We start from the raw sequence: 27,099 nt of genomic DNA, 5'->3' as shown, positions 1-27,099 counted from the left end.
GAAACGTGCAAACTTCACACACAGGCAGTGCCCGAGGTCGGGATCGAACCCGGGTCTCTGGCGCTGTGAGGCAGCAGCTCTACCCGCTGCACCACTGTGCCGCCCACACTGGAGTTGTTTTAAGTCTCTGAAATAAAAAATCGAGGAGATTTCATGTGCTCATTTGAAGATCCAGTAACAATATGATTTAATGAAAGGTGCTTAATCAATGGTAGACTTGTGACCTATTAAATCAGTCTGAAGAAGGGGCCGACATGAAACCACCTATCCATGCTCTCCAGAAATGCTGCCTGACCCACTCCAGCACTCAGTGTCTTTTCTTCAGTAAAGCAGCATCTGCAGTTCCTTGTGTCCATGAGTGTGTATGTGTGTGGTGTGTGCATCTGTGTGCGTGCCTGTGGGTGCGTGCGTCAGTGTGTGTGTATGTATGCGTCTGTGTATGTGTCTGTGTGGGCGTGTGTGTCTGTGTGTGTGCATCTGTGTGTGTGCCTGTGGGTGCGTGCGTCTGTGTGTGTGTGCGTCTGTGTGTGTGTATGTCTGTGTGTGTGTATGTATGCGTCTGTGTATGTGTCTCTGTGTGTGCGTGTGGGCGTGTGTGTCTGTGTGTGTGTGCATCTGTGTGCGTGCCTGTGGGTGCGTGCGTCTGTGTGTGTGCGTCTGTGTGTGTGTGTGTCTGTGTGTGTGTATGTATGCGTCTGAGTATGTGTCTCTGTGTGGGCGAGTGTGTCTGTGTGTGCATGTATGTGTCTGTGTGTGTGTGTGTGTGTGTGTGGCCGTGTGTGTCTGTGTGCATCTGTGCGTGTATATATGTGTGTGCATGTGTGTGTGTGTGCGTCTGTGCGTGTGTCTGTGTGGGCGCGTGTGTGTGTGCGTGCGTGCGTGCGTATGTTGGGGCACTGGTAGTCCTTGCACACTGGAACCAGCTCTCCCCCCCCCCCCCCTCCCCAAGTCACGCTCCCCCACTCCAGAGATTTTGCTGCTCGCCCCCGCTCCTTGCCAAGACCCCAGTAACCAGTTAGTGCCTGTAACCCAGAACGCTGAGTATGGGGTTTCCGTGGCTACCAAGCCACGACTCATGGGTTTTCAAGTGTCACATTCAGTCTCTATGCGGGGGAAGGTCTAGAAAGGCTTGCACCTTCCTGTGGAGGTCTGACACACATACCCACTCCAAGCCTGACATCCCAGCACTGCTGCACCAGAGAGGCTGCAGTTCACAGACTCTAGCAGTGTGAGCTCTGGGCCTTGTTGCTAGTTTGTGTTGAACGGGTTAACGGAGTGGTCTTGCTGTTGCTGCCATCTTCCCTTTGGTCTGTTTCTGGAGCAAGGAAGACAAAGTGTGCTCCCTGCTGGCAGGTATAAGGGCCGAGAAACACCGGCACCTTCGCTTGTTTTAGTTTAGAGATACAGCGTGGAAACAGGCCCTTCCGCCCACCGAGACAGCGATCCCCGTACACTAGCGCTAACCTACACACACTCGGAACAATTTGCAATTTTACCAAAGCCAATTAACCTACAAACCTGCACGTCATTGGAGTGTGGGAGAAAACCGGAGAAAACCCACGCGGGTCACGGGGAGAACGTACAAACGCAATACAGACAAGCACCCGTAGTCACGATCGAACCCGGGTCTCTAGCGCTATAAGGCTGCAACTCTACCGCTGCGCCAACGTGTCGCACCCATCTCTGATCCTGTACCTGAGACCCATGGGTTTGATGTTAAACACTGGAGCACAACAGAGAGAACCGACCCGTAACCTCGAGAACTGACCCAACCAACAATGCACCGTGCCACGAAAGGGCCTGTCCCACTTTCACAACCTAATTCACCACCTTTTTTACTCGTGGACATTTTTCATCATGTTGAAAAAACGCCCCGACCTACTTGATGCCACGAGTACCTACGACCTCGTGACGACCATGCTGCGAGTATGAGTCGAGGGCAAACTCGGCAGAGGTCGTGAATTAGGTGGTGAAACTGGGACAGGCCCTTAAGGCACAGTACAGAATATAATCACAGCTCGTCGTCACAAGCTGAGACAACTCCACCCAGGACTGGAGTGTGGTCACTGTGTAACTGATATTTATAAGGGTGGGAAAATAATGGTGTCGGATTGTTCAAAGGTTTGTAGACTCTGGTGCATGTGAACCGGGCCTCACTCAACACCATGGTGGCAGCTTATGAGGGGGGGGGGGGGGGGGGGGTGGAGGGGAAATGCACCTCATAACCTTGTGATGATCCTGTGGTGGCTCACCAGAACTTCAGCCAGCGTGGACCATCTGATACCTTCTGTAGATCTGGGGAATAGTGTTGCAACTCAACTCTTTATGTTTCTAATGGTATGTTGCTTCTCTTTCTTCACCCCCTCCTTCTCCAACCTCAACCCACTCACACACGCCTTCTCCCCCAACCCCAATCCCCATCACTAACACACAACTCTCATTGTCACCGTGTGTCTATCTACCCTGTGGTCAATGCCTTGTCCGGTGTTTGGTCATGTGACCCCCCCCACAGTGGTCCCGAACCTCCGTTTGCGTAAGTAGGTCCGTTTTTCACGAGTGTTTTATTGTCATATATCCCGATAGGACAATGATACCTTGCCTAACCAGACTGCCATTTCTTAACCAACTAAACTCAGACGGGCAAGAAACACCATTTCAGTCACCGATCACCAAGGTGGGAGACTCCCCCTTCTCGGTTCCCGGCTGTTTATGTTGAAATTGTGTTGTGATCTTTGGTTGTGACTTCCTTCTCTTGTTTGGTTTCCTGTCGTTCAGCGAGGAGTTCGGCGCAGGTTCTGTCAACACCAGCAGGGGGCGGTAGTTTATGACGAGGGTCTTTGCCTTTTGCTCTTTGTCATTGGTGCAAAGGATGGAGAGAATTTGGAGTGCGTTGGGTGGTGGAACCACGTACTCCGACTACATTTAAGAAAGACTGGATAGACTCGGCTTGTACTCGCTAGAATTTAGAAGATTGAGGGGGGATCTTATAGAAACGTACAAAATTCTTAAGGGGTTGGACAGGCTAGATGCAGGAAGATTGTTCCCGATGTTGGGGAAGTCCAGAACAAGGGGTCACAGTTTAAGGATAAGGGGGAAGTCTTTTAGGACCGAGATGAGAAAAACATTTTTCACACAGAGAGTGGTGAATCTCTGGAATTCTCTGCCACAGAAGGTAGTTGAGGCCAGTTCATTGGCTATATTTAAGAGGGAGTTAGATGTGGCCCTTGTGGCTAAAGGGATCAGGGGGTATGGAGAGAAGGCAGGTACAGGATACTGAGTTGGATGATCAGCCATGATCATATTGAATGGCGGTGCAGGCTCGAAGGGCCGAATGGCCTACTCCTGCACCTATTTTCTATGTTTCTATGTTTCTATGACTAGGCAAGCACTAGAATTATAAAAAGGGCGCAGAGAGCCATGGACTAAGTGCCGGTAACTGGGATATTCCAAGGGAACATTTTGTAAGGCGGTGACTCTATTCCTTGGAGCACAGGAGGATGAGGGGTGATCTTATAGAGGTGTATAAAATCATGAGAGGAATAGATCGGGTAGATGCACAGAATCTCTTGCCCAGAGCAAGGGAATCGAGGACCAGAGGACACAGGTTTAAGGTGAAGGGGAGAAGATTTAATAGGAATCTGAGGGGTAACTTTTTCACACAAAGGGTGGTGGGTGTATGGAATGAGCTGCCGGAGGAGGTAGTTGAGGCTGGGACTATCCCAACGTAAAAAGAAACAGTTAGACAGGTACATGGATAGGACAGGTTTGGAGGGATATGGACCAAATGCAGGCAGGTGGGACTAGTGTGGCTGGGAGATGTTGATCAGCGCGGACAAGTCAGGCCGAAGATTTACTGCTGCACCAACCTTCTTAGTATCTCCTTAGATCCACCATGATCTGGTGGGTCGGTTAAGTCCTTCCCTGTTTTTAAGATGATCGACATACCGCCAGCGTTTCAAATGCGGTTCTGAAAATCCGGGTGGCCATGGTCTTTATATACCCAGTCAATGATTTTGTGCTTTGTTAGAAATCAGAGTGTACTTGAAATGTTGATGTCTGCCCCTCAACCTCTCCATCCACAGTGCTGCATGTAATGTCGGGTTGAGTGTGTAAAATGTACTCACATCAAAACATATTGACACTGAGTGATCAAGGTTTACACCCTCACTAGCAAACCCTGACTGTAATTAGTTTTTCGTTTTGTTTGCTAACCCGAGCTAACCACCGTGGTCATGTTTTTTTTTTTGCATCCTGGTTTAGACTCGAGCTGAGAGAAAAGTGAAAGCCCTGTCCCACGGTACGCGTTCATTCCGAGAGTTCTCCCGAGTTCGCCCTGATTCGAACTCGGAGATTTACGGTAATGGCCACTCGTCGGTACTCGGGGCTCTCGTGGACATTTTTCATCACGTTTGAAAAATCTTCACGAGTCTTCCCGTGCTTACCTGCCGTTAGCGAGTCTCCTCGAGTACCTCCCGTAAGCGCTAAGAGACGTCCCCGAGCTCCAACGTACCCGCTACGTCGGAGCTCGGGGTCATTCTCCGTGCTTACCACGAGTTTGAATTTTTTTAAACTCGGGAGAGCTCTTGGAATGAACTCGTACCGTGGGACAGGGCTTTTATATTTGTATTCAAAGGTAGACAAGATTGCTGGAGAAACTCAGCGGGTGCGGCAGCATCTATGGAGCGAAGGAAATAGGCAACGTTTCGGGACGAAACGTTGCCTATTTCCTTCGCTCCATAGATGCTGCCGCACCCGCTGAGTTTCTCCAGCAATCTTGTCTACCTTCGATTCTCCAGCACCTGCAGTTCCTTCTTTAACATTTGTATTCATCGCGATTGATCTGAACCTCTGGAATGTCTCGGGAAGAAGGGCGAAGCTTGTTTTCCCGTTTTTGGAGTGTTTCGCACAACGGGTTTTCCAAGATATTTGACCGTAAGATCATGTATCTCAAGGGGACACACGTACCCTTACTCCGAAACCAACCCCCAGCTAACAAATGGCAGGAAATTTGCGATCTGGATTATTTTTCTATACAAAGAACAAGTTTACTTGTTGTCAAGTAAGTAAATTTATTGGCCAAGTATTCACATACAAGGAATTTGCCTTGGTGCTCCGCCCACAAGTAACAACATGACTTACAGTGACAGTTACGAATGACTCAGAAAACACTAAACATTAATAATAATAAAACATTCATGATCAAGCATGTGAACCAACAAAATACCAGATCAAAGGGAGGCTACAGATTTTTGGCTGTTGAGTAGAGCAACTACTCGTGGATAAAAACTGTTTTCATGTCTGGCTGTGGCAGCTTTGACAATCCGGAGTCGCCTTCCAGAGTCGCCAAGTCGGACATAACTCAGTTGCTCATCATGCCACAAGATGGTGCAGAGATCAGAATGACATGGAGAGGGGAGGAGGTGGCGTAGAGGCGGTGAAATATAGTCGGGGAACAAATGCTGTAAATGTATGTGGTTCTCAATGGACTCCATCTATGTCCTTTTCAAGTGACTCTTGCAACTGCACTCCAAATAGTGAGAAACCGCTAATTTCAGCTCAAAGGCTATTCAAGTTGAAGGGTGGGATTGTGTAGGGAGACCCCCGTCTCCCGCTCCCCCGACTCTCAGCCTGTAGACAGGGGTCTCGACCCGAAACGCCACCCTTCCCTTCTCTCCAGAGATGCGGTCTGTCCCTTACTCCAGCATTTTGTGTCTAATTATCGAACCTGAAGTGCTAACCATTTCATTCTCCGTAGAAGCTGCCTGACCTGCTGAGTATTTCCAGCATTTTCTGCTTTAATTGAAGGCTAGACGTACTGAGTAACGGTCACTCTGTGTCTGTGTGCGTGTTTTAGAATGACGCGGGGGGGGGGGGGGGGGGGGGGGGGGGGGGGGGGGGTATCATTGCTCCCACCCTACAGTGGCTGGCACTGATTGTGGAGCAAGGCATTTGCTGGATGTCTCTTACAAAGTAAAACCAGCAGGCTCTGCTCATTTGTATCACACATGGTTCTCTTCCTCACTCACTCACTCACTCACTCACTCACTCACTCACTCACTCACTCACTCACTCACTCACTCACTCACTCACTCACTCACATTCTCTCTCTCTCTCCCTCGCCCTCCCACTCCCTCTCTTCCTCCCCCTTTCCCCCCTCTCCCTCCCTTCTTCCTCCTCTCCCTCCCACACTCCCCCCCTCCCTCTCTCCCTCACCCCCGCCCCCCACTCTCCCCCACCTCCTCTCCCTGTCACCCTCCTCCTCTCTCTCTCTCTCTCCGCACCTCACCCCCCCCCTCTCTCTCTCCCTCCCATCTCCTTCCCTCCCGATCTCTCCCCGTCTCTCTCTCTCTCTCTCTCCGCCCCCACCCCCTCCCTCCCATCTCCCTCCCTCTCCCCCCTCTCTCTCTCTCTCCATCTCTTTTCAGTTTCTGTCTGTCTCATTCTCTCTCTCCATCTCTCTCTCTTTCTATCTCTCTCATTCTCTCACACACACACACACACACACACGTTCACACACACACACACACACACACGTTCACAGACACACACACACACACACTAAACATTCATTGATAGCTTACTGATGTACAGCCTGGTCTTTGATGTAAATGGCCGTGAGGAGTTGCGTTCCGTTCGCTGCTGCTGGATGATGTGGAAAGTTTGGGTTGACATTGCGTTAATTGACTGTGGAGGAAGGTTTGGTTTAGTCCGGGATGATGTGGTGGATTTGGTTTGATCATTGGAGTTGATCAACAGTGATCAACAATTGTCCCAGTGGTGAATGGGAACCAGAGTTATCCTGTGGTTTATTCAAATTCATCTGATATTTGATGTTGATTCTTGGTGACGGCAAGATAGCGGCTGATTTTGATCTTTATTATTTGTCTGCTATCTTCAAAGGTCCTGGCTTGTTGAAGATGTAATTAATATTTCTTGCTATAAGAACTGCAAACAATCCGCAGTTTAATGTGACGCTCTGTCATGTGCTCCAGTCTCCAGTGATTTTGGGATATTTATCCTGCAAAATATCTCAGTTCAGTTCAGTTTGTTGCCACGTGTACCGAGGCCCAGTGAAAAGCTTTTGTTGCATGCTAACCAGTCAGCAGAAAAGCAATACATGATTACAATCGAGCCATTTACAGTGTATAGATACATGATAAGGGAATAACATATAGTGCAAGGTAAAGGCAGCAAAGTCCGATCAAGGATAGTCCAAGGGTCATCAAAGAGGTACTTCAGCACTGCTCTCTGGTTGTGGTAGGATGATTCAGTTGCCTGATAACAGCTGGGAAGAAACTGTCCCTGAATCTGGAGGTGTGCGTTTTCACACTTCTGTACCTTTGACCTGATGGGAGATGGGGGAAGAGGGAGTGGCCAGGGTACGCCATCCTTGATTATGTTGCTGGCCTTGCCGAGGCAGCTTGAGGTGTAGACGGACTCAATGGAAGGGAGGTTGGATTGTGTGATGGTCTGGGCTGCACCATGTTCTCAGCTACAGATGACCTGGTTCTGTCTTGGAGCCTGATTCACAGGTGGAGCAGGTCAGTGTGATGTGACCCTTTGAGGAGGTGGCTTTATTCCTTGTGTCGCCTTGTCTTTGGAGACAGTGCCCCGTGTGTGGACAGATCCCACCTTGTACATTCGTCCGTACATGCTGGGGGAACCAAGTGATTTGGGATCTTGTGATGGGGATGACATTGGGGCAGTAGATCAGCCAGCATCTTATTGACTGGTGGAGAAGACTCGGGGAACTCCTCAACGTCTCTTTCCAATGGAATCTCTCAGCCCTCATCGCAACGGCTGGGGAAAGAGAGCCTTGGTGTGTGGAGCCTGGATGTGGGCGATGCAGTCACTTGCCTCTCTCTCCCTGTACATGTCCACGTGCGGGACCAGAATGACGGGACCAGTGGAGAAGGAACCCTGGAGACCCCCCCTGCTCTCTCACTCCCTGAGCAAGCTGGAAGACCAGAGCTGTTGTCCTCCAGGACTACATCCATCTACCTGGGGAGCCCAGTGTGTAAGTGTCGACTGGCACCAGGGGCCTGCGTTATAAGGATGCCATTGTCAGGTTATCCCATACTCCTGTCCACCACACATGCTCTTCTCCCATTCCTATCGTGTTCCCATCCCGGCCGTATCCCGTCTCGTCTCGTCTCGTCTTGCCGGGAACTCGCCCTGAGAGGGGACGGAGGGAGACGGCAGCGGACACTGGGCAAACGAGGACAGTGAGAAGAATTGGGGTGGGGTCTTATCTTAGGCGCCCTGGAGGTCAGCTACTGGACCCCCCCCCCCCCCCCCCCCCCACACCCTCCTCCAAGGAACAAGTGCAGGAGAGGGACGATGGTTCATGGGCCGATCGGACTGCAACAGCCCTTTATGGCCGGCTACAGCAGGAACTGGGAAATGGCCCCAACATGGCATCTCTTGCATATGGACTCAGTGGGCTGTTGTTACATTCTGTACGAACAAGGGAACTCTGCTTATTAACAGCGATAGTCTCGCTGAGCTGAAGACACGTGATAATAAAGAAGAAATTGATTAGCCTCCAATTCTCCAGGCACATTTGGATGATGGGTAAAGTTGCCACCTCACCCTTTACGGACTCCTGCCACGGTGCTGCTGTGTATTTAGCCCAGGGACCGGTGCTGCCCTGGCACAACAGATCCCCCCTCCTGCTGCCCGACTGCTCCTGAGGCTGCTCACTGAAGCCACGAGGTTCACTACAGAACAGAAAGCAAGAACTGCTGAGGCAGAAACGTGATGTGGTCATACAAATGGCTGCAGAACCTATCAATGAATTGAATGATCCCCTTCCTAGATAACGCCTTTGGGGAAAGAATTGCAACTCAGGATATTAAAGAAACGTGTAATCTTTGTCAGAAGGGAAGGAAGTTTTCAAGTTTTCAATTAGATTTAGCTCTTAGGGCTAACAGAATCAAGGGATATGGGGAGAAAGCAGGAACGTGGTTCTGATTTTGGATGATCAGCCATGATCATATTGAATGGCGGTGCTGGCTCGAAGGGCCGAATGGCCTACTCCTGCACCTATTTTATATGTTTCTAAGGAGCGAGTTTATAATGCCCCTGTCCCACTTAGGAAACCTGAACGGAAACCTCTGGAGACTTTGCGCCCCACCCAAGGTTTCCGTGTGGTTCCCGGAGGTTGCAGGTGGTTGCCGGAGGTTGCAGGTAGTGGAAGCGGGTAGGGAGACTGGCAAAAACCTCCGGGAACTGCACGGAAACCTTGGATGGGGCGCAAAGTCTCCAGAGGTTTCCTTTCAGGTTTCCTAAGTGGGACAGGGGAATTATTTTGCTTGGAAGCTTCATCCTCTCCTTGTGTGGAGACACTGACATCCATTGTGATGTCCGGCCTATAATCCTGGTGGTGAAAAGGCCCGTGCTTTGTGCTGTTTCCTTGGCAGCATACTGACAGCAGAGTGGGGAAGAGGGTGCACGATCCTCCTTGGGTCCACGCTGAGTTTTTTAGTTTAGTTTAGTTTAGCGATACGGCGTGGATACAGGACCAGTGAGTCCACGCCGACCAGCGATCACCTTAGTACATTAGTGTATCCCACAATTTACAGAGGGGCCAATTGACCAAAAAACCTGCACGTCTTTGGAGTGTGGGAGGAAACCAGAGCACCCGGTCAAAACCCCACAGGGAGAACGTGCAAACTCTGTACAGACAGCGCCACCAAACACACTGCACGGTGGCGCAGCAGTAGAGTTGCTGCCTCACAGCGCCAGAGACCCGGGATCGATCCTGATCATGGACGGCGCCCGGGTCTCTGGCGCTGTGAGGCAGCAACTCTACCGCTGCGCCACCGTGCAGTGTGTTTGGTTGACGGTCGGCAGACAGAGGACATGCCCAGCCTGGAGTGTAAATAGACAATAGACAATAGGTGCAGGAGTAGGCCATTCGGCCCTTCGAGCCATTCAATGTAATCATGGCTGATCATCCCCAATCATTACCCCGTTCCTGCCTCCTCCCCATATACCCTGACTCCGCTATCTTTAAGAGCCCTATCTAGCCCTCTCTTGAAAGCATCCAGAGAACCGGCCTCCACCGCTCTCTGAGGCAGAGAATTCCACAGACTCACCACTCTCTGTGGGAAAATGTGTTTCCTCGTCTCCGTTCTAAATGGCTTACTCCTTATTCTTAAACTGTGTGGCCCCTGGTTCTGGACTCCCCCAACATCGGGAACACGTTTCCTGCCTCTAGCGTGTCCAAACCCTTAATAATCTTATATGTTTCAATGAGACCCCCTCTCAATCTGTCACCTTGCGCAGAGTGGCACTGGGTGGTTGGCACGGTGTAGACCAAACGCTGGAGGTGGTGCCCCAAGTGGAGACCCCCCACATACCGGGGCACTGACCCACACTCAGGGCATCGCCTGGTCCTAGTGCCACCCAGCTGGGGCCAACATTGCCACAGAGAGACAAGGGGAGCAAACATCAGGGTTCTGAATCCTTGGAGAAAATGATGGGCAAAACCACCTGGTGCTTCGAGGAGCTGGCTCGAAGCTCCAGTGCCGTCACCCGCCTTGCCCACGCTGCCGGCTGGTGGGTGAACAGCGGCAGTCTCGTGGAGGCCGGGAGCAAGGGGTGGTGTTGTTGTAAAATGTGACTCTCTCTGTTATTGCAGTAACCTTCATGTTAAAGATGCTCTAGTCGACAGCACTTCCCCAGTCTACCAGGCTGTGATCCGTAATGCTAACAAGCCCCCACAGACCCACCAGCAGGAGCTGGAAGAATGGACTCGCAGAGCTGCCAACCTGCAGTCCAAGTCTTTCCGTGTCCTTGCCCAGATGACTGGAACGGAATTCTGTAAGTATCGCAAAGCTTTCTCTGATACATCACAGAGGGAGGTGGGAGCAGTTCCCTGCTGGTACAATGAGACATGGGCTTCCACCCACCCCAGACTGGTGAGGTGGGTGCCTCCCCACCATTGTGGCCGATGGGCTGATGAGACAGCAGCTCAAGGCTCGGTGGGTCCAGGCTGAATGAGTGGGCATCTTCGCTGTGGGGAATAGTGCTGACCTGAGATCAGCATCGATGCAGAGGAGAGGAGGCTAGCCATGACTAGAGAGACTGGTGGTGCTCTGATCCCGTCCACTCTTTCTCTGCTGATGGACTACCCCACCCCACGTGACCATCGATCACCCGTTCACACTGGTGTCACCTTATCCCTCTCTCCCACTCCCTACGCAAGTTATCGGAGCCAATCAACCGACAAAAACGTATGTCAATAGACAATAGACAATAGGTGCAGGAGTAGGCCATTCAGCCCTTCGAGCCAGCACCGCCATTCAATGTGATCATGGCTGATCATCCCCAATCAGTACCCCGTTCCTGCCTTCTCCCCATATTCCCTGACCCCGCTATCTTTAAGAGCCCTATCTAGCTCTCTCTTGAAAGCATCCAGAGAACCTGCCTCCACCGCCCTCTGAGGCAGAGAATTCCACAGACTCACCACTCTCTGTGAGAAAAAGTGTCTCCAGTGATAGTAGACAGTAGCTCAGGACTGCCCTCTAGTGGGTGATAGATGGTTCAGTTGCTTGATAACAGCTGGGAAGAAACTGTCCCTGAATCTGGAGGTGTGCGTTTTCACACTTCTGTACCTCTTGCCTGATGGGAGAGGGGAGAAGATCTGTTGATAAATCCCTGAAACCTGCAAGGATAAAACCCACACTTGTAGCGTTGATATTTCCCTGGTGCTGCCAGCTGCCTCCCTGGATCTTCGTTGTAGACTGGATTGGTCGGCTTTACGAGGAATCCGGGACAAAGAAGGGTCCCGACCCAAAACATCGTCTCTCCATGTCCTCCAGAGAGTCCGCCTGACCCACTGAGTTACTCCGGCACTTTGTGCTTTGCGCAAGATCCCAGCATCTGCAGTTCTTTGTGTCACCACTAAACTACGGGGTCCTCCTGGCATCAGTGCGGCCCTGGGCAAGAGTACAATGGTCATATCTCCCGGGCAAGACTTGGTTCATAAGATCATAACTTACAGGAACAGAATTAGGCCATTCGGCCCATCAAGTCTACTCCGCCAATCAATCATGGCTGATCTATCTCTCCCTCTCAACCCCATTCTCCTGCCTTCTCCCCATAACCCCAGACACCCATACTAATCAAGAATCCAGCTATCTCCCCCTTAGAACTATCCACTGACTTGGCCTCCACAGCCGTCTGTGGCAATGAGTTCCACAGATTCACCACCTTCTGACGAAAGAAATTCATCCTCATCTCTAAAGGTAGGTCCTTTTATTCTGAGGCTGTGGCCTCTGGTCCAAGACTCCCCTCCTTGGTGCCACAACCCAATTGTCTTCCTGGATTCAAGTCTACTCACCAAGGTGATTTTAGCTTTTCTGGAAGTTTGGTACCAGTTTGTTAAGACAGTTTAGATTCAGTTTAGAAAGATGCAGCGTAGAAACATGCCCTCCGTCTCACCAAGTCCCGCCATTGCTCACCCGTCCACACTAGTTCAGTGTTATCCTACACACTAGGGGGCAATTTACAGAAGCCAATTCACCTACAAACCAGCACGTCGTTGGAGATGTGGGAGGAAACCGGAGCACCCGGAGGAAACCCGCGCGGTCACGGGGAGAACGTGCAAACACCACACGGACAGCACCCGAGGTCAGGATCGAACCCGGGTCTCTGGCTCTGTGAGGCAGCAGCTCTACCAGCTGTGCCACGGTATCGCCCCAAATTTCATGTCATAGGAACAGAATGAGGCCATTCTGCCCATCGAGCCTACTCTGCCATTCGGTCATGTCTGATCTAAGGGGCGATGATCATGTCTGATCGAAGTGGAGATGAATCAAGTCCATATAAGGGTCAGAGTTTGACTGTGCTGTTCACATACAGCGAATAGTCCTTCCTCTCAGTAGTGTGGAGAGCAGGCACAGCTGCCATCTTCTCCTCCCCTGCCCCTTGCCAGCTCCATGAAGAGCCCCCATTGGAGACCTGCGGGTGGGACGGGGATAAGAGTGCTTGGGCTTTGCCACTCATTGGGTTATTTTGTGTTGCAGTGCAAGATCCAGATGAGGAGGCAATGAAACGATCCAGGTAGGCTTCTTGCAAGAGCAGCATCCACCTGGCCTCCACGACACACAGCCAGACAGTAAACATAGCAACACAATACCCCAACCCTCAGCATTCCCTCACATCACAGAGGCGGGGGTATCAAGATTACCACCAGTTCATCCCGAAATTGGACGGTAAAATCTACCTGAGATTCCGGGCAATATGTCGAGCTCTGAACCATGGGTAGGTCACCGGGAATAGTTCCGTCAGTTCACCTTGGTACATTGGGCTTCAGTTGGCGGACGACGTCTCTCCAATATTGTCCTCATGACATGCTTCTGAAACGGGTCCCCGCCCATCCCCAGGCAACGCTGCCTGCCAAGATCGACACTAATCATGGGGGGTTTTGCTCTGGTTTTGTCTGTCGTCCCTGCTTCTAACACAGAAATGACAAGGATCGAGAATGATTCGGAAACTGGTGCGCAAAGCTTCCCCCCCCCCCCCCCCCCCATCTCCCCCTTGCTCCGGTTGTAGCAGATGAATTGGGGACTTTGTAAGCCTTGTCATTTGCCATGTGCTTCGTTTGGTTTGTGTGCTGTGAGGTGAGGAGACTTATTCGGGTCTTATTCCCTCACCCCCTCACTCTTGTCCTCCTCTCTCTTTTCTCTCTTTCTCTACGCCACAGGGAAAAGTTTGAACATGAAGTTAAAGGCCCGCGCTTTGCCAAATTACGTAAATGGCACCATGGTCTGTCTGCACAGATCCTTAATATTAAAAGCTAACGTGCCCACGTGTAATCAGGCACTCTACGATAGAATTACTAAACTAATATTAAGGGAAGATTTCCATCGTAGTGACTCTTTTGAAATATAGTAGCTTGAAAAAACATCAAATCTTCTTAAAAACAAGTTAAAGAAAGTGCTTGTGATTCTCCATCGCCTTGAACCTTCCCTGTGGTCTAATCTATTGCCACTCGTTGTACACTACTCCCTCATGCACGAATGTTACTATACAATAAAATGTTAAAAATCCTTGTTTCTGTATAAAGAGTCAGCTTCTATATCTCTCGATTCCTTGCAAAGTAGTTTTAGGGAATTTAATAAGCTGTTGGCTCCCTTGTGTTAGTGAGCGAGTGTAGTTTGACCGGGCTGTTGCTATCTGAGTGATTTGTAAGTGAGAGGTGCAGTCTGGTGTGAAGGAATGCTCACTCTATAAAGTGGACCCCATGCTCATCTGCCTGAGAGGGTCTGTAAAGGAAGGCAGCCAAGGGAATAGAGGATGTGTAGGAAGGAACTGTGCGGATACTGGCTTGACCCGTTCAATGCCACCCCCCCCCCCCCCCTCCACTGAGTATACCCAGGTCATGGCCAATAGTGGGGGAAACAAAGTGAAAAGGTTAAATCAAAGATAGACACAAAAAACTAAAGTACCTCAGCGTGTGTAGGAAGGAACTGCAGATGCTGGTTTAAACCGAAGATAGAAGATACAAAGTGCTGGAGTAACTCAGCGGGACAGGCAGCGTCTCTGGAGAGAAGGAATGGGTGACGTTTCGGGTCGAGACCTTTCTTCAGACAAATAGACAATGGTTTGTCCGGTTTGAGTCAATAAATGATTCAGTGATTCAATGACTCCATGATAGTTTTTTGTCACATGTACCGAGGAACAGTGAAATGCTTTGTTTTTGCATAAAATTCTCAAAGTACAAAGGCGTCGACAAAGTTACAGACGTATTTATTAAAGTCCTCCTCTCCACGCCCCATCTTTGTCCCCACCTCCTCTCCTTGCCCCCATCCCCACTCCTTGTCCCCATGTCATCTCCTTGTCCCCATCCACTCTCATTGTCCCCATCCCCTCCGCGTCCCCATCCCCTCTCCTTCAACCCATCACCTCTCCTTCAACCCATCACCTCTCCTCGTCCCCATCCCCTCTCCTTGTCCCCATCCCCTCTCCTCGTCCCCATCCCCTCTCCTTCAACCCATCACCTCTCCTTCAACCCATCACCTCTCCTCGTCCCCATCCCCTCTCCTCGTCCCCATCCCCTCCGCGTCCCCATCCCCTCTCCTTGCCCCCATCCCCTCCTCATCCCCATCCCCTCTCCTCATCCCCATCCCCTCTCCTTGTCCTCATCACCTCTCCTTGTCCTCACCACCTCTCCGTGTCCCGATCGCCGGGTCTGCTCTTGCCCAGCCCGGAGATGGACCGTGGAGAGGAGGACTGTAATAAATACGTCTGTAACTTTGTCTTTGTCGACTCTTTTGTACTTCGTATATTTTATGCAAAAACAAAGCATTTCACAGTTCCTCGGTACATGTGACAATAAACTATCATGGAGTCATTGAATCACTGAATCATGTATTGACTCACAGACTGCTGGAAGATCTGAAGAAGGGTCCCCACCTGAAACCTGGCCTTCTCCATGTTGTCCACTGGTGCTGCCTGACCCACTGAGTAATGACGGCACTTGGTCTTTTATACAAGATTACAGCATCTGCTGTTCTTCGTGCCGACGTTTCAGTGGCAAATGAGATCAGTTTATTTCACCAATTCAGTTTTACTAGCTGGAGATTACTGAACTATTTCTTGATGTGTCACCTATCCTTGTTCTCCATAAATGCTACCCGCTGAATTACTCCAGCACTTTGTATCTTGTTCCTCGATGCAGGTAGTTAGGTTTGTCAGCATAAACAGTCATAGAGTCATACAGCATGGAAGCAGGCCCTTCGGCCCAACTTATCCATGCCAACCCACCCAAGCTAATCCCATTTGCCCGTATTTGATCCACATTGCTCCAAACCTTTGCGAGCCATGTAGCTGTCCAAATATGATTCCAAATGACTCAACTACCACCTCTGGCAGTTCGTTCCATACACCCAAGTGTACATTAAGTGAAAAAGTTGCCCTTCAGATTCCTCGTAATAAACACCAGGCAAATCCCAGCCATTTGCTTCAATAGTTAATTGCTAATCTGGGGCTCATGTTTGGATGCTTCTTGCTAAAGGTCAGCCCCAACATTTGACCAGAACCAATTAAGCATCCGAAGAGAGGTCCCAACCCGAATCGTCTCCTATCCATGTTCTCCAGAGATGTAGCCTGACCCGCTGAGTTACTCCAGCACTTTCATAGGTTCATAGGTTGTACGAGCAGAATGCGGCCATTCAATAGACAATAGACAATAGGTGCAGGAGTAGGCTATTCGCCCCTCGAGGCAGCATCGCCATTCACTGTGATCATCCACAATCAGTACCCCATTCCTGCCTTCTTCCCATATCCCTTGACTCCGCTATCTTTAAGAGCTCTATCTTACTCTCTCTTGAAAGCATCCTGAGAATTGGCCTCCACTGCCTTCTGAGGCAGAGAATTCCACAGATTCACAACTCTCTGGGTGACAAAAGTTTTCCCTCATCTCCGTTCTAATCGGCCAACATTCGGCCCATGAAGTCGACACCGCCATTCAATCGTGGCTGATCTATCTTTCTCTCTCAGCCCCATTCTCCTGCCTTCTCCCCATAACCCCAGACACTCTGTGTCTCTCATTGACTATCACCCAGTGAGTTGAGGATTCTTCCCTTAATTAGTGAAACCGTTGACCCTCTCTTGCTTGACCTCGCTAGTAACGGCAGTGCAGCAAGACATGATCTGTGTATGTCATTGGATTCAGATTCTGGGGCAAGCGGAACGGAAAGGGGGGGATCAGTGCGAACAATTCAGATTAAATCACACAAGTATGGGCTTGTTGCAGCAGAGTTGTCACTCCCCCTCCCTGACCCTAGTTCAACAAAACACAGAGGACAAATAAGGAAATCTTGCAATTAATTGTCAATTTTAACCAAATTTCCACAACACGAAGAGCTGATCGTTTGCACATTGAATTGAGATGAATATATCCACTAAAGCTTTATTGAAATTAGTTCCATCGACCAGGTTAGATATAGTTTTTTTTTCTCGGTGCCTGTGATGTGTGAGCATTCCTTCAAGGGGGGGGGGGGGGGGGTGTAAATTATGTGCTTTATTGAAGGCTGAACTTGTGGAGGTGATGTGTAGAGTCCAGTTAGACGGATCTAAGAGTGAAGGGGTTAAAAGATGCTGGAATGACTTGGGTAAAGTCTGGGCCTGTTTATTGTAACACACCTCGCTGTGATATTTGCAGAGACAAGACTGGAAGCAGATTTCAATATATCCCCCCCCCCCCCCGCTCCCCGATCCTCTCCAGCTCCCAATCCTGTGCTCTTGGGATTTGAGCCCAGATACCCTGAAATCCCAGCCCAGTGGCTGTTCCTTGTCCTTAGCCTCAGCAGTGGTTGGTAGGGAGGCTGTGGGGCCCCCCAGGGGTCTGTGTATCTCACGGCATGGCAAGGTGTAGACTCGTTCCCCTCCCCCATAGTGCTCTGCCCCTGCCCCCTGACCTCTGACCCCACCCACTGTCCCCTGACCCCTGCCCCTACCCTTGCCTCTATCCCCGTCCCGCCCCCTCCCCCATCAGTTCCGCCCCCCCCCCCTCCCGCCCAGACCCAACAACCCGCCTGATCACCACCTTGCTCCCATGTCCCAGCTCCTGCCTCTCCTCCTGCCCCTGTTCCTGTCCCCACCCCCTCCCACGACCCTCCCCCCCAGTTCCTGCCCCCTCCCACGCCCCATCCCCAGGCCCACACCCCCTGGGCAACCATGACTGTCCAAGGTCACCACAGAAAATGCCTCCGACCTGCACTCCATGTGTGCATTTGAAATCCTTTGTCATGCATCAAGGAGCATATAACGGTATTATATTTACCCCCAAAATAAGTACAAGGACAGCAGTCTGTGAAATTGCAAAATAGAGGTGTGTTATACATGGCTGGAGTTGACACTGCCCTGTGGCAGAGATGTGGGGTCTGGAATACAGTGGACTTTTGTCTCGGAGCTGTAGCTGCAGATACAGCTTCCCCCACTACCCCACTTGCCTGGCAGTCAGGGCCCAGAGTTGTAGTTTGTGTCTGTGAGTGGGCGCAAGGTGGAGGCGAGGAATATATAGACTGGCTCTGGTTAGAGAGGTGATTCGGCAAACTGTCATCATTCTGTATTCTCCGCTTGGTTTCTTTCGGTTTGTGATTTCTCTGTATATAGCAGCGTTTTTGTTCTCTGAAATAAAACAAAAATCGAGTTTAAAAATGACAATTGGACCCTCTTCCAATCTTTTTCCACTACTGGCAGAGTTAGGCAATTCTTCACTCGGTACATTAAAGAGACAGCACCAACATACTCCGTGTGTCTCCAATCAACCTCCTGCGTTACTCTATCCTTATCTGTGCTCTGTGGACCACTCGATTGTAATCATGTATAGTCTCTGACTGGAGAGCCCGGCAACAAAGCTTTTCACTGTACCATAATAAACAGAACTACATCATCCGCCACTGTCTCCAGGGATGGGGAGAGTTATGGAGGCGAGGAGGGGGATGTGGGGCGGTGGGGGGAGGGGGAGGGAGGGGAGAAGAGCTAACTGCTGGGCAACTGAAGACAGTGGTCGATGATTTAGCCCCGTTTATTATTGCCCCGTGTACCGAGGTACAGTGAAAGGCTTTTGTTTGCGTGCTGTCCAATCTAAGGAAGGACATTGAACGAATACAATCAAGCCGTCCACTGCGGAGAGATAAAGGGTAACACAACGCCGGAGATCGAGGGGAGACCTGGTAGGAATATATACAATCATGAAGGGCATCGATAGGGTGGTCTTGGCATTGTGTTCGGCACAGACGTTGTGGGCCGAAGGGCCTGTTCTTGTGCTGTACAGCTCTGTACAGGTCATGATCCACACGACGAGGGTAATGAATGATGGAAGGAGGAGCTGGAGAGCAAGTCCGCACTCTTCATCATGAGTCTGTTACAGGTGGCAACGTGTGTTGAGAATCAAAGGCTACAAACTCCTTAGGGTTTAGGAGGCCCTAATGTAAGAAGATCATGAATGTGTGGAGGCCAAGTCAATGGATATTTTTAAGGCAGAGATAGATAGATTCTCGATTAGTCCGGGTGTCAGGGGTTATGGGGAGAAGGCAGGAGAATGGGGTTAGGAGGGAGAGATAGATCAGCCGTGATTGAATGGTGGAGTAGACTTGATGGGCCGAATGGCCTAATTCTGCTCCCTAACACTTATGGACTTTATAAAGCATGGTCAGACATCAGCAGAAGCGCTGTGGGCAGATCAGGAGAGGCTTGGAAAGAGAGACAGAGGGGTTTGTGCAATGTTCCCCAGGATTGGAAGCCTCAGTATTGAGGAGAGGCTGGATGAGTTAGGATGGTTTTCTTGGACAGAGAGAGAGGTTTTGATAGAGGGGACAGACAGAGAAGCCTTTCCCTCTATAGGGTGTTTGGAGAAGCAGGAGACACGGATGGGCATTTACAAGAACGATCCCAGGAATGACTGGGCTAACATATGATGAGCGTTTGACGGCTCTGGGCCTGTACTCGCTGGAGTTTAAAAGGATGAGGGGAGACCTCATTGAAACTTACCGAATAGTGAAAGGCCTGGATAGAGTGAATGTGGAGAGGATGTTTCCATTAGTGGGAGAGTCTTGGACCTTAGAATAAAAGGATGAACATTTCGAAAGACGAGGAGGAATTTCTTTAGTCAGAAGGTGGTGAATCTGTGGAATTCATTGCCACAGTAGGCTGTGGAGGCCAAGTCAATGGATATTTTTAAGGCAGAGGTGGATAGATTCTTCATTAGTACAGGTGTCAGGGGTTATGGGGCGAAGGCAGGAGAATGGGGTTGGGAGGGAGAGATAGATCAGCCATGATTGAATGTCGGGGTAGACTTGATGGGCCGAATGGCCTAATTCTTCACCTATCGCTTGTGTGCTTATGAATTCAGCGAGTTGGATAGCTGGAGGGGGGGGGGAGTTGAGGAGAGTAGAATGGTGCATGAATATGTGACGGAGAATAATACTATTAATGGTTTGAAAAGGAGCAGGATAGGTTATTGTAAGGGTGGGGACCGTGCAGGGATAGATACATACAGACAGGATGGAACTTACAAAAATTCCAGGGATGTGGTCTAAAGTTCATAACACAGAACAGTGAAGCACAGGAACAGGCCCTTCAGCCCACAATGTTTATGCCGAACATGATGCCCAGCAACATAGACAATAGGTGCAGGAGTAGGCCATTCGGCCCTTCGAGCCAGCACCACCATTCAATCTGATCATGGCTGATCACCCACAATCATTGGACGGGGTAACACGCTGATACTTTCTACAAAATCATAGTAAACAAAAATTAATGAACCGACCTACAACTCCAAAAATAACCTTAATTCTAGTTTAATTTAGTTTAGTTTAGAGGTACAGGGCAGAAGCAGGCCCTGAACCAGTGATCCTTGCACACTAACACTATCCTACACACACTGGGGACAATTTACAATTTTACCAAAGCCAGGTTAACCTCTAAACCCGTACGTCCTTGGAGTGTGGGAGGAAACCCGGAGAAAACCCACGCAGGTCACAGGGAGAATGATGTACAAACTACTTACAGACAGCACCCGTAGTCAGGATCGAACCTGGGTCCCTGGCGCTGTGAGGCAGCAACTCTACCGCTGTGCCACTGCCGCCAGTCTGAAATACATTACTTTAAATTCGTAACAGAGCAGTTTTGAAGTAAACTGATCTAATTTGATACCACTGTGAATTTGGAAAAGGCACATCACACTGAAGTTAGGTTCTCCGTCTACAGTGGGCTCAGGCTCACGGTCAAGTTGACCTTTCCAAGTCAAGGCCTGTCTTAGTCACACCCAATATGTGGGCAATTCCAAGGTCCGAGCTCAAGTGAACCCCTCTAATGTCAGGCCATGTTAAAGGCTAACTACTAGGCTAGGATGCTTCACTGACACCGATCTTTGACAAGACACTCTCACCAACAAAGCACTAAAGATGAATGCAGCCGAATCATCTGAACACATTACCATCCAGTCCTGTCAGTAGACGTCTCTTTCCAAGAGAAGTCTAACTCCTGGATAACTAGGAAAGGAGTCAGCGATGACCTTGGATAAACTGCGTAGATGGAAGTAGACTCCTTAAGAATCCTGGTTGGACTTTGATAAGATGGACGCAAGTGATGCAGGTGTGACACGTGGGCAAATAGACTTCCTGAGAATTGTGCAAAATAATAAACTTGAAGATTGTGTTCCATGGCACCAGCCGAAACAGAAAGAGGCCTCAGGTAAACTGCTTGTCTGGTGATGACATAGGGAAATCTCCACCCTACGGCGGGCTGTGCCTTTCCCAAGCCAACACTAACCCACCCTCTGCTATATGGCCCCTTCCTGGTGGCTGCCTGACTACTGACCGCATGCCTTGCACATTGACACTTGCCGATGCCTTGTGCTGCCGGGGTGACTTGCTCTGATATCTATCTCTCTATCTCTCTCTCTCGTCTCCCCCTCTCCTCCTCTCTCCCTCTCCCTTTTCCCCACCATTCTCCCTCTCCCCTCTCTTTGACTCTCTCCCCCTCTCCCTCTACCTCCCCTTCCACTCTCCCCCTCTCCCTCTTCCCCTCCCATCTCTCCCTCTCCCCCTCTCATCTTCCCCCCTATCTCTCCCTCTCCCCCTCTCTCTCTCCCCCTCTCCCCTCTCCCCCTCTCCCCCTCTCCCTCTCCATTTTCCCCTCCCATCTCTCCCTCTCCCCCTCTCCATCTTCCCCCCTATCTCTCCCTCTGCCCCTCTCTCTCTCTCACCCCCCTCCCCTCTTCCCCTCTCTCCCTCTCCATCTCCCCTCTCTCTCTCTCCCTCTCCTCCCTATCTTTCCCTCTCCCCCTCACCCTCCCTCTCTCCCTCTCCCCCGTATCTCTCCCTTTCCCCCCCTCTCTCGCTCTCTCTCTCTCTCACTCTGGCGCGCGCGTTTGTTCCTCCTTCTCCCTCCAAGTCAACACCAGTCACTTCATTGCCCCAAGTTCACTGACATCTAATTCCTTCATTCTACTGACACCCACCCCATCCCCCCCCCCCCTCCAGAAGGCTCCACGTTGGCAGCACTCTGGTGGCATTGATCCATTTAACCATCGATTACTAATTTTTTGTTGAGAATTGCCTGTGAAGCCAGGATCCTCAGCGGTTATCAATGCGTGTATTTCTCCACCACTCTGCATCCATTCTCCATTTGCCAAGTAAATCGACATTTAGCGACTCTTCTGAGAATGGATTTTCAACAAAAACAAAACCTCTCACATTTTTTGGGTGAAAGGAATTTTCAAATGGACTGGCCGCGAGGTGGCAACCTCTTGATTACATGGGAGGTGTGAGGGAGGGAGTGTAGACATGGGTCATTGTGTACACCAGCACACTCAGCATGACAAGGGCCCAGCTGGAGTATTCCTATCTGTCAGAGGCTTCCTCCACACTACAAGACATGCATGGTTTACCCGCTCCGTACATGACGTGGCTCCACACGTTGTTGACCCAATCCTCGGGAGCAGCGAGCAGGGTTGTGTGTCCAACGTAAGCCTGTGTTCTTCCCAATCTGTGACTGTGCCCTTTGCTTTGATGTTGTGTCAAGTCCGTGTGCACTTTACCTGTTTGCGCTGTGGTTTACTCTGCAAGGCCGCTCTCTGCACGTCAGCTTCTGAGAGTGGCTGCTTTGGAAGGTAGCCGGCTGACACCGCAACTCCCTAATCATTTGCCGGCGATTCTTGCCTTTGCTGAAGGCTCCTCCTAATTCCACTTTAAGTAGGGGGACCGCACGTTGAGAATGGGGTCGACTGGGCTTGTATTTGCTGGAATTTAGAAGGATGAGAGGGTATCTTATAGAAACATATAAAATTCTTAGAGAATTGGACATTGTAGATGCAGGAAAAATGTTCCCGATGTTGGGGGAGTCCAGAACCAGGGGTCATCGTTTAAGAATAAGGGGGAGGCCATTTAGGACTGAGATGATCAAAAACTTTTTCACCCAGAAAGTTGTGAATCTGTGGAATTCTCTGCCACAGAAGGCAGTGGAGGCCAATTCACTGGATGTTTTCAAGAGAGAGTTAGATTTAGTTCTTAGGGGTAAGGGAATCAAGGGATATGGGGAAAAAGCAGGAACGGGGTACTGATTTTGGATGATCAGCCATGATCATATTGAATGGTGGTGCTGGCTCGAAGGGCCGAATGGCCTACTCCTGCACCTATTGTCGATGCTTCTATTAGCAATCTGAGCAAGCAAGGCAGCTTTACCTTTCTGGGGCGAAAAGAAGGGTAGACCCAGTCCATCCCCCCCGACTCTGGGCCAAGCCCACTCTTGTCTGAAGAAGAGTCTCGACCCGAAATGTCACCCATCCCTTCTCCCCAGAGATGCTGTCTGTCCCACTGAGCTACGCCAGCTTTTTGTGTCTATCTTCCGTTCTTGAAACGATTTCTTCCAAGTTAAGTGAGAAGAATCGCCAACAGATAGATATTTACAAACTGAGGCAAATAGGAAGATTTAAATTGGCTGAAGTTTTCAGTGTTAGATCCAACAAGCTCAATTTAACCTTTGCCTCGAAGGTAGACACAAAATGCTGGAGTAACTCAGCAGGACAGGCAGCGTCTCTGGAGAGAAGGAATGGGTGGAGTTTCGGATCGAAGAGAGCCTCGTCCCGAAATGTCACTCATTCCTTCTCTCCAGAGATGCTGCCTGTCCCGCTGAGTTACTCCAGCATTTTGTGTCTACCTTCGGTGTAAACCAGCATCTGTAGTTCCTTCCGACACATTTAATCTTGGCCTCATCGGAGTTATGCCCCTGTCCCACTTAGGAAACATGAACGGAAACCTCTGGAGACTTTGTGCCCCACCCAAGGTTTCCGTGCGGTTCCCGGAGGTTTTTGTCAGTCTCCCTACCTGCTTCCACTACCTGCAACCTCTGGCAACCACCTGCAACCTCCGGGAACCGCACGGAAACCTTGGGTGGGGCGCAAAGTCTGCAGAGGTTTCCGTTCAGGTTTCCTAAGTGGGACAGGGGCATTAGACACTAGTTGTGGGAGACAAGGAATGAAAGATGTGACGTGGGCCCAAGAGAGAGTCTAATGTAAAAATTAAGGGTGACAGAGTCGTGGGCAGAATGTTCTGCTGACTAGGAGAAACCTTGGTTGGAGTTAGTCTCTGGTTTGAGGGGTGAAGGGATGGGTTTGAGGATCGCAACCAAAGCCTTGGGCCTCCACTCCAGCCTCACGCATGTACAGCACTTCCTCCCTGCACTCACCCCATGCTTTTGCTCTTTCGCCACCTTCTCTGCACGATTTCTTTCTCTAGGCACGTTTTTCCTCCGCTCTCCGCAAATTCTGGCAGCTGCGACATTTTCCATGAGCTCCTCTGTAACAGCATGTGCATGTTCGGAGCCCGCCCTGTGTCTGTAACATTTGCGGTGATGCAACCCACTGATCCATCATCCCGCTCGGCGGTCTGGTCTGCATTAACACGCCAACCCTCGCCCCCTCCCAATGCCTGGGGGTCCTGATTTCTCTATGTTAAGACTGCAAGCAGACTCAGTTTAGATTAAAGAGCGGGCCTCGGCTAAAGCCCTCTGTGAGTGGGACATGCCTCTAACTGCAGTGGCTGAGAAAGACAATATGGCTGTACCTGCCTCTAAAAGAGTTGTGAACTAAAATCAGCATGAAATCAGCTGTGATCGTTCTCACCTTTCCTTTCTCTTGTTTTTGTCTCTTCCCCTGCCGGCTTCTCTGGCCCATATATTCTGCCATCACTTGGGGGTCAGGGGTTATGGAGGAGAAGGCAGGAGTTAGGAGGGAGAGATAGATCAGCCATGATTGAATGGCGGTGTAGACTTGATGGGCCGAATGGCCCAATTCGGCTCCTATCACAGGTTCGGAGACACCCTTCTCTCCTTCTGTGGCGGGATGTGGAGAATGTTGTTATTCCCCAGTTATCTTGCCGTGGGGTGCAATGGGTTCAGTATTGGTGAGGCATGTGGAGGGAAATAGCAACTCCCAGCTCTCTCCACACACTCAGTCACAGTGGGGGCTCGACTGGCAGACTCAGCCAAACCTCCTGAACCACGCCAGCCCCACTACTACCTGGAGCAAACCATGCTTGGTGTAATAAGATGAAGGTTAAATAGGATCAATAAATATTGGGGAGCGAGTGATCAGCAAGTGTGTTTGACACTGCATTGATTCCCTGAGTGTGAACATTACTGTTTACAAGCTGGAGCCAAAACCAATTGTGAAGTTCTCCAAAATCAGGAAAGTGGGGTCTCTTTTGGAGTTAGGCCTGTACTCGCTGGAGTTTGGAAGGATGAGGTGGGATCTCATTGAAACTTACCGAATAGTGAAAGCCCAAGACAGAGTGGATGTGGGAAGGATGTTTCCACTAGTGGGAGAGTCGAGGACCAGAATAAATGGACGTATCATTAGAATGGAGATGAGGAGGAATTTCTTTAGTGGTGAATCTGTGCAATTCATTGCCACAGACAGCTGTGGAGACCATCTTTGGGAATTTTTAGTGTCGATTGATATTTCTAAGGCAGAGATTCTTAATGCGAGTGGGTGTCAAAGGTAACGGGGAGAGGGCAGGAAAATGGGGTTGAGAAGGAACAGCAGATCAGCTATGATTGCATGGTGGAATAGACTCGATGGGCTGAATGGCCTAATTCTGCTCCTCTGTCTTGTGTTCTTATAGGCCAGTCACAAAACACAACTAAGTCCCACTGTTCAGGGGTCTGGCCCTTTTTAAAATTGTTGAGGCACATATTCAGGCCCTCACTGATCAAGTGGCAGAGGGGAATGTCGGTACAAATGCTATGTTTAGATTAGTTTCGAGATACAGTGTGCAATCACCCACCGAGTCCATGCCGACCAGCGATCACCCATTCACACTAGTTACATCCTGGACACTTGGGACAATTTACAGAAGGCAATTAACCTACAAACCTGCACGTACTTTGGTATGTGGGAGGAAACCGGGGAGGTGACAGGGAGAACGTGCAAACTCCGTATAGACAGCACCCGTAGCCAGGATTGAACCGGGGTCTCTGGCGCTGTAAGGCAGCAACTCTACCGCTGCGCCACCGTGCCGACCCCGGTTATGGTTGTGTTTTGTGACGGGTATCGTGCGGAACTCGGAGGGTTATATGTCACAACTCGTTCATGAGTTTGTTGCAGTTTGATATTCCACGTCCAAGCTGGCCGTTCATTGAACTGCACAGAAACCGCAAAGATGTCAGAGTCATGATAGTGGGTTCGTAGCTGGAAGTCAGCAGATCAGTAGGAATCAAAATGCAGGTTAAATGCAAATAATAATCTGTTTATTTAGTTGTTTCTTCTGTTGCCTGATACAACCAATTTAATGAGTAGAGAAGGCAGGTCAGCCTCCATGGATGGACTGGGATTGTCTCAGTCAGATGCTCTGAGCTCCAGGGTGATTGCTCCAGTGTTTGTGGTCTGCGCTGTGCAGTGGCTGGTTGTGTGTGTGTGTGTGTGTGTGTGTCCGTGTCTGGCTGCCCTGTGTCCCCAGTGAAACCCTGTCTCCGTGTTAAAGCTGTTGCTAGAAGACATCATCCCTCCACTCCGTGTCGCGGCCTCAATGCGATGCGAGACCTCCTCTTGCCTCTGTATTAATCTGCAACTGTCCTCCCAAATCTGGAATCTGGAATCTGCTGATGGACTGAAGTGTCTCAAAATGGTCGGGCAAAATTGGTCGGTCTTGGGGTGGCGGAGGAAACGGGACGGTCTGAGTGAACGCCTGTAAGTCTGATGACCCTCCTGACCTCCGCCCAAGGCCAACGAAAAACCCAACGGACCATTTGAGGAGTCTTCTATTCGTGTGTTGCCTGGGAAATTGGTCAGCCTTGGGTAGTGGAGAAAGGAACGCCTTTCAAACTGAAGGGGTCTGATGTCCATCCTCACCTCCGCCCAAGGACAACCAAAAGCCCATTTGAGGGGCTCCTCTATTCTCCTGCCGCCACCAAGAATTCTAGCAACAGCCATTTGTTTTCTCCTGTTGTCTGTCCTCTGCAGTTGTCTCCTCAAAAGTCCTGTCACCTCGCCCCCTTCCCCCCCCCTCCCCCCCCCTACACTCCAGGGCCACCCCACATGTCCCACACACACGTGCATGTAGAGGGATTAGCAACAGGGGG

The 27,099-nt window shown here is 50.3% G+C and overlaps 1 protein-coding gene across 8 annotated transcripts in view; it reads left to right on the top strand.

Moving 5' to 3' along the window:
• Nucleotides 1–27,099, top strand: part of ldb3 (LIM domain binding 3) — a 124,333-nt gene that overhangs the window by 64,134 nt on the left and 33,100 nt on the right. For 3 of the 8 annotated variants that reach the window (XM_033012664.1, XM_033012663.1, XM_033012660.1), the window contains exons 7-9: nt 2,513–2,533; nt 10,646–10,827; nt 13,035–13,071. The exons of 1 other annotated variant lie outside the window; for it this stretch is intronic. In XM_033012664.1, coding sequence (XP_032868555.1) covers nt 2,513–2,533; nt 10,646–10,827; nt 13,035–13,071 — 240 coding nt within the window. Of the gene's footprint in view, nt 1–2,512; nt 2,534–10,645; nt 10,828–13,034; nt 13,072–13,714; nt 14,065–27,099 lie in introns of those variants that run through there. 4 more of the 8 variants (XM_033012667.1, XM_033012668.1, XM_033012661.1 and 1 more) reach the window with 4 other exon arrangements.

This window comes from Amblyraja radiata, chromosome 37 (genome assembly GCF_010909765.2).
Source record: "Amblyraja radiata isolate CabotCenter1 chromosome 37, sAmbRad1.1.pri, whole genome shotgun sequence".
In the NCBI taxonomy this organism is placed as follows: Eukaryota; Metazoa; Chordata; class Chondrichthyes; order Rajiformes; family Rajidae; genus Amblyraja; species Amblyraja radiata.
The sequence above is the reverse complement of the archived record's forward strand: the minus strand, read 5'-3'. Positions and strand labels throughout refer to the sequence as shown.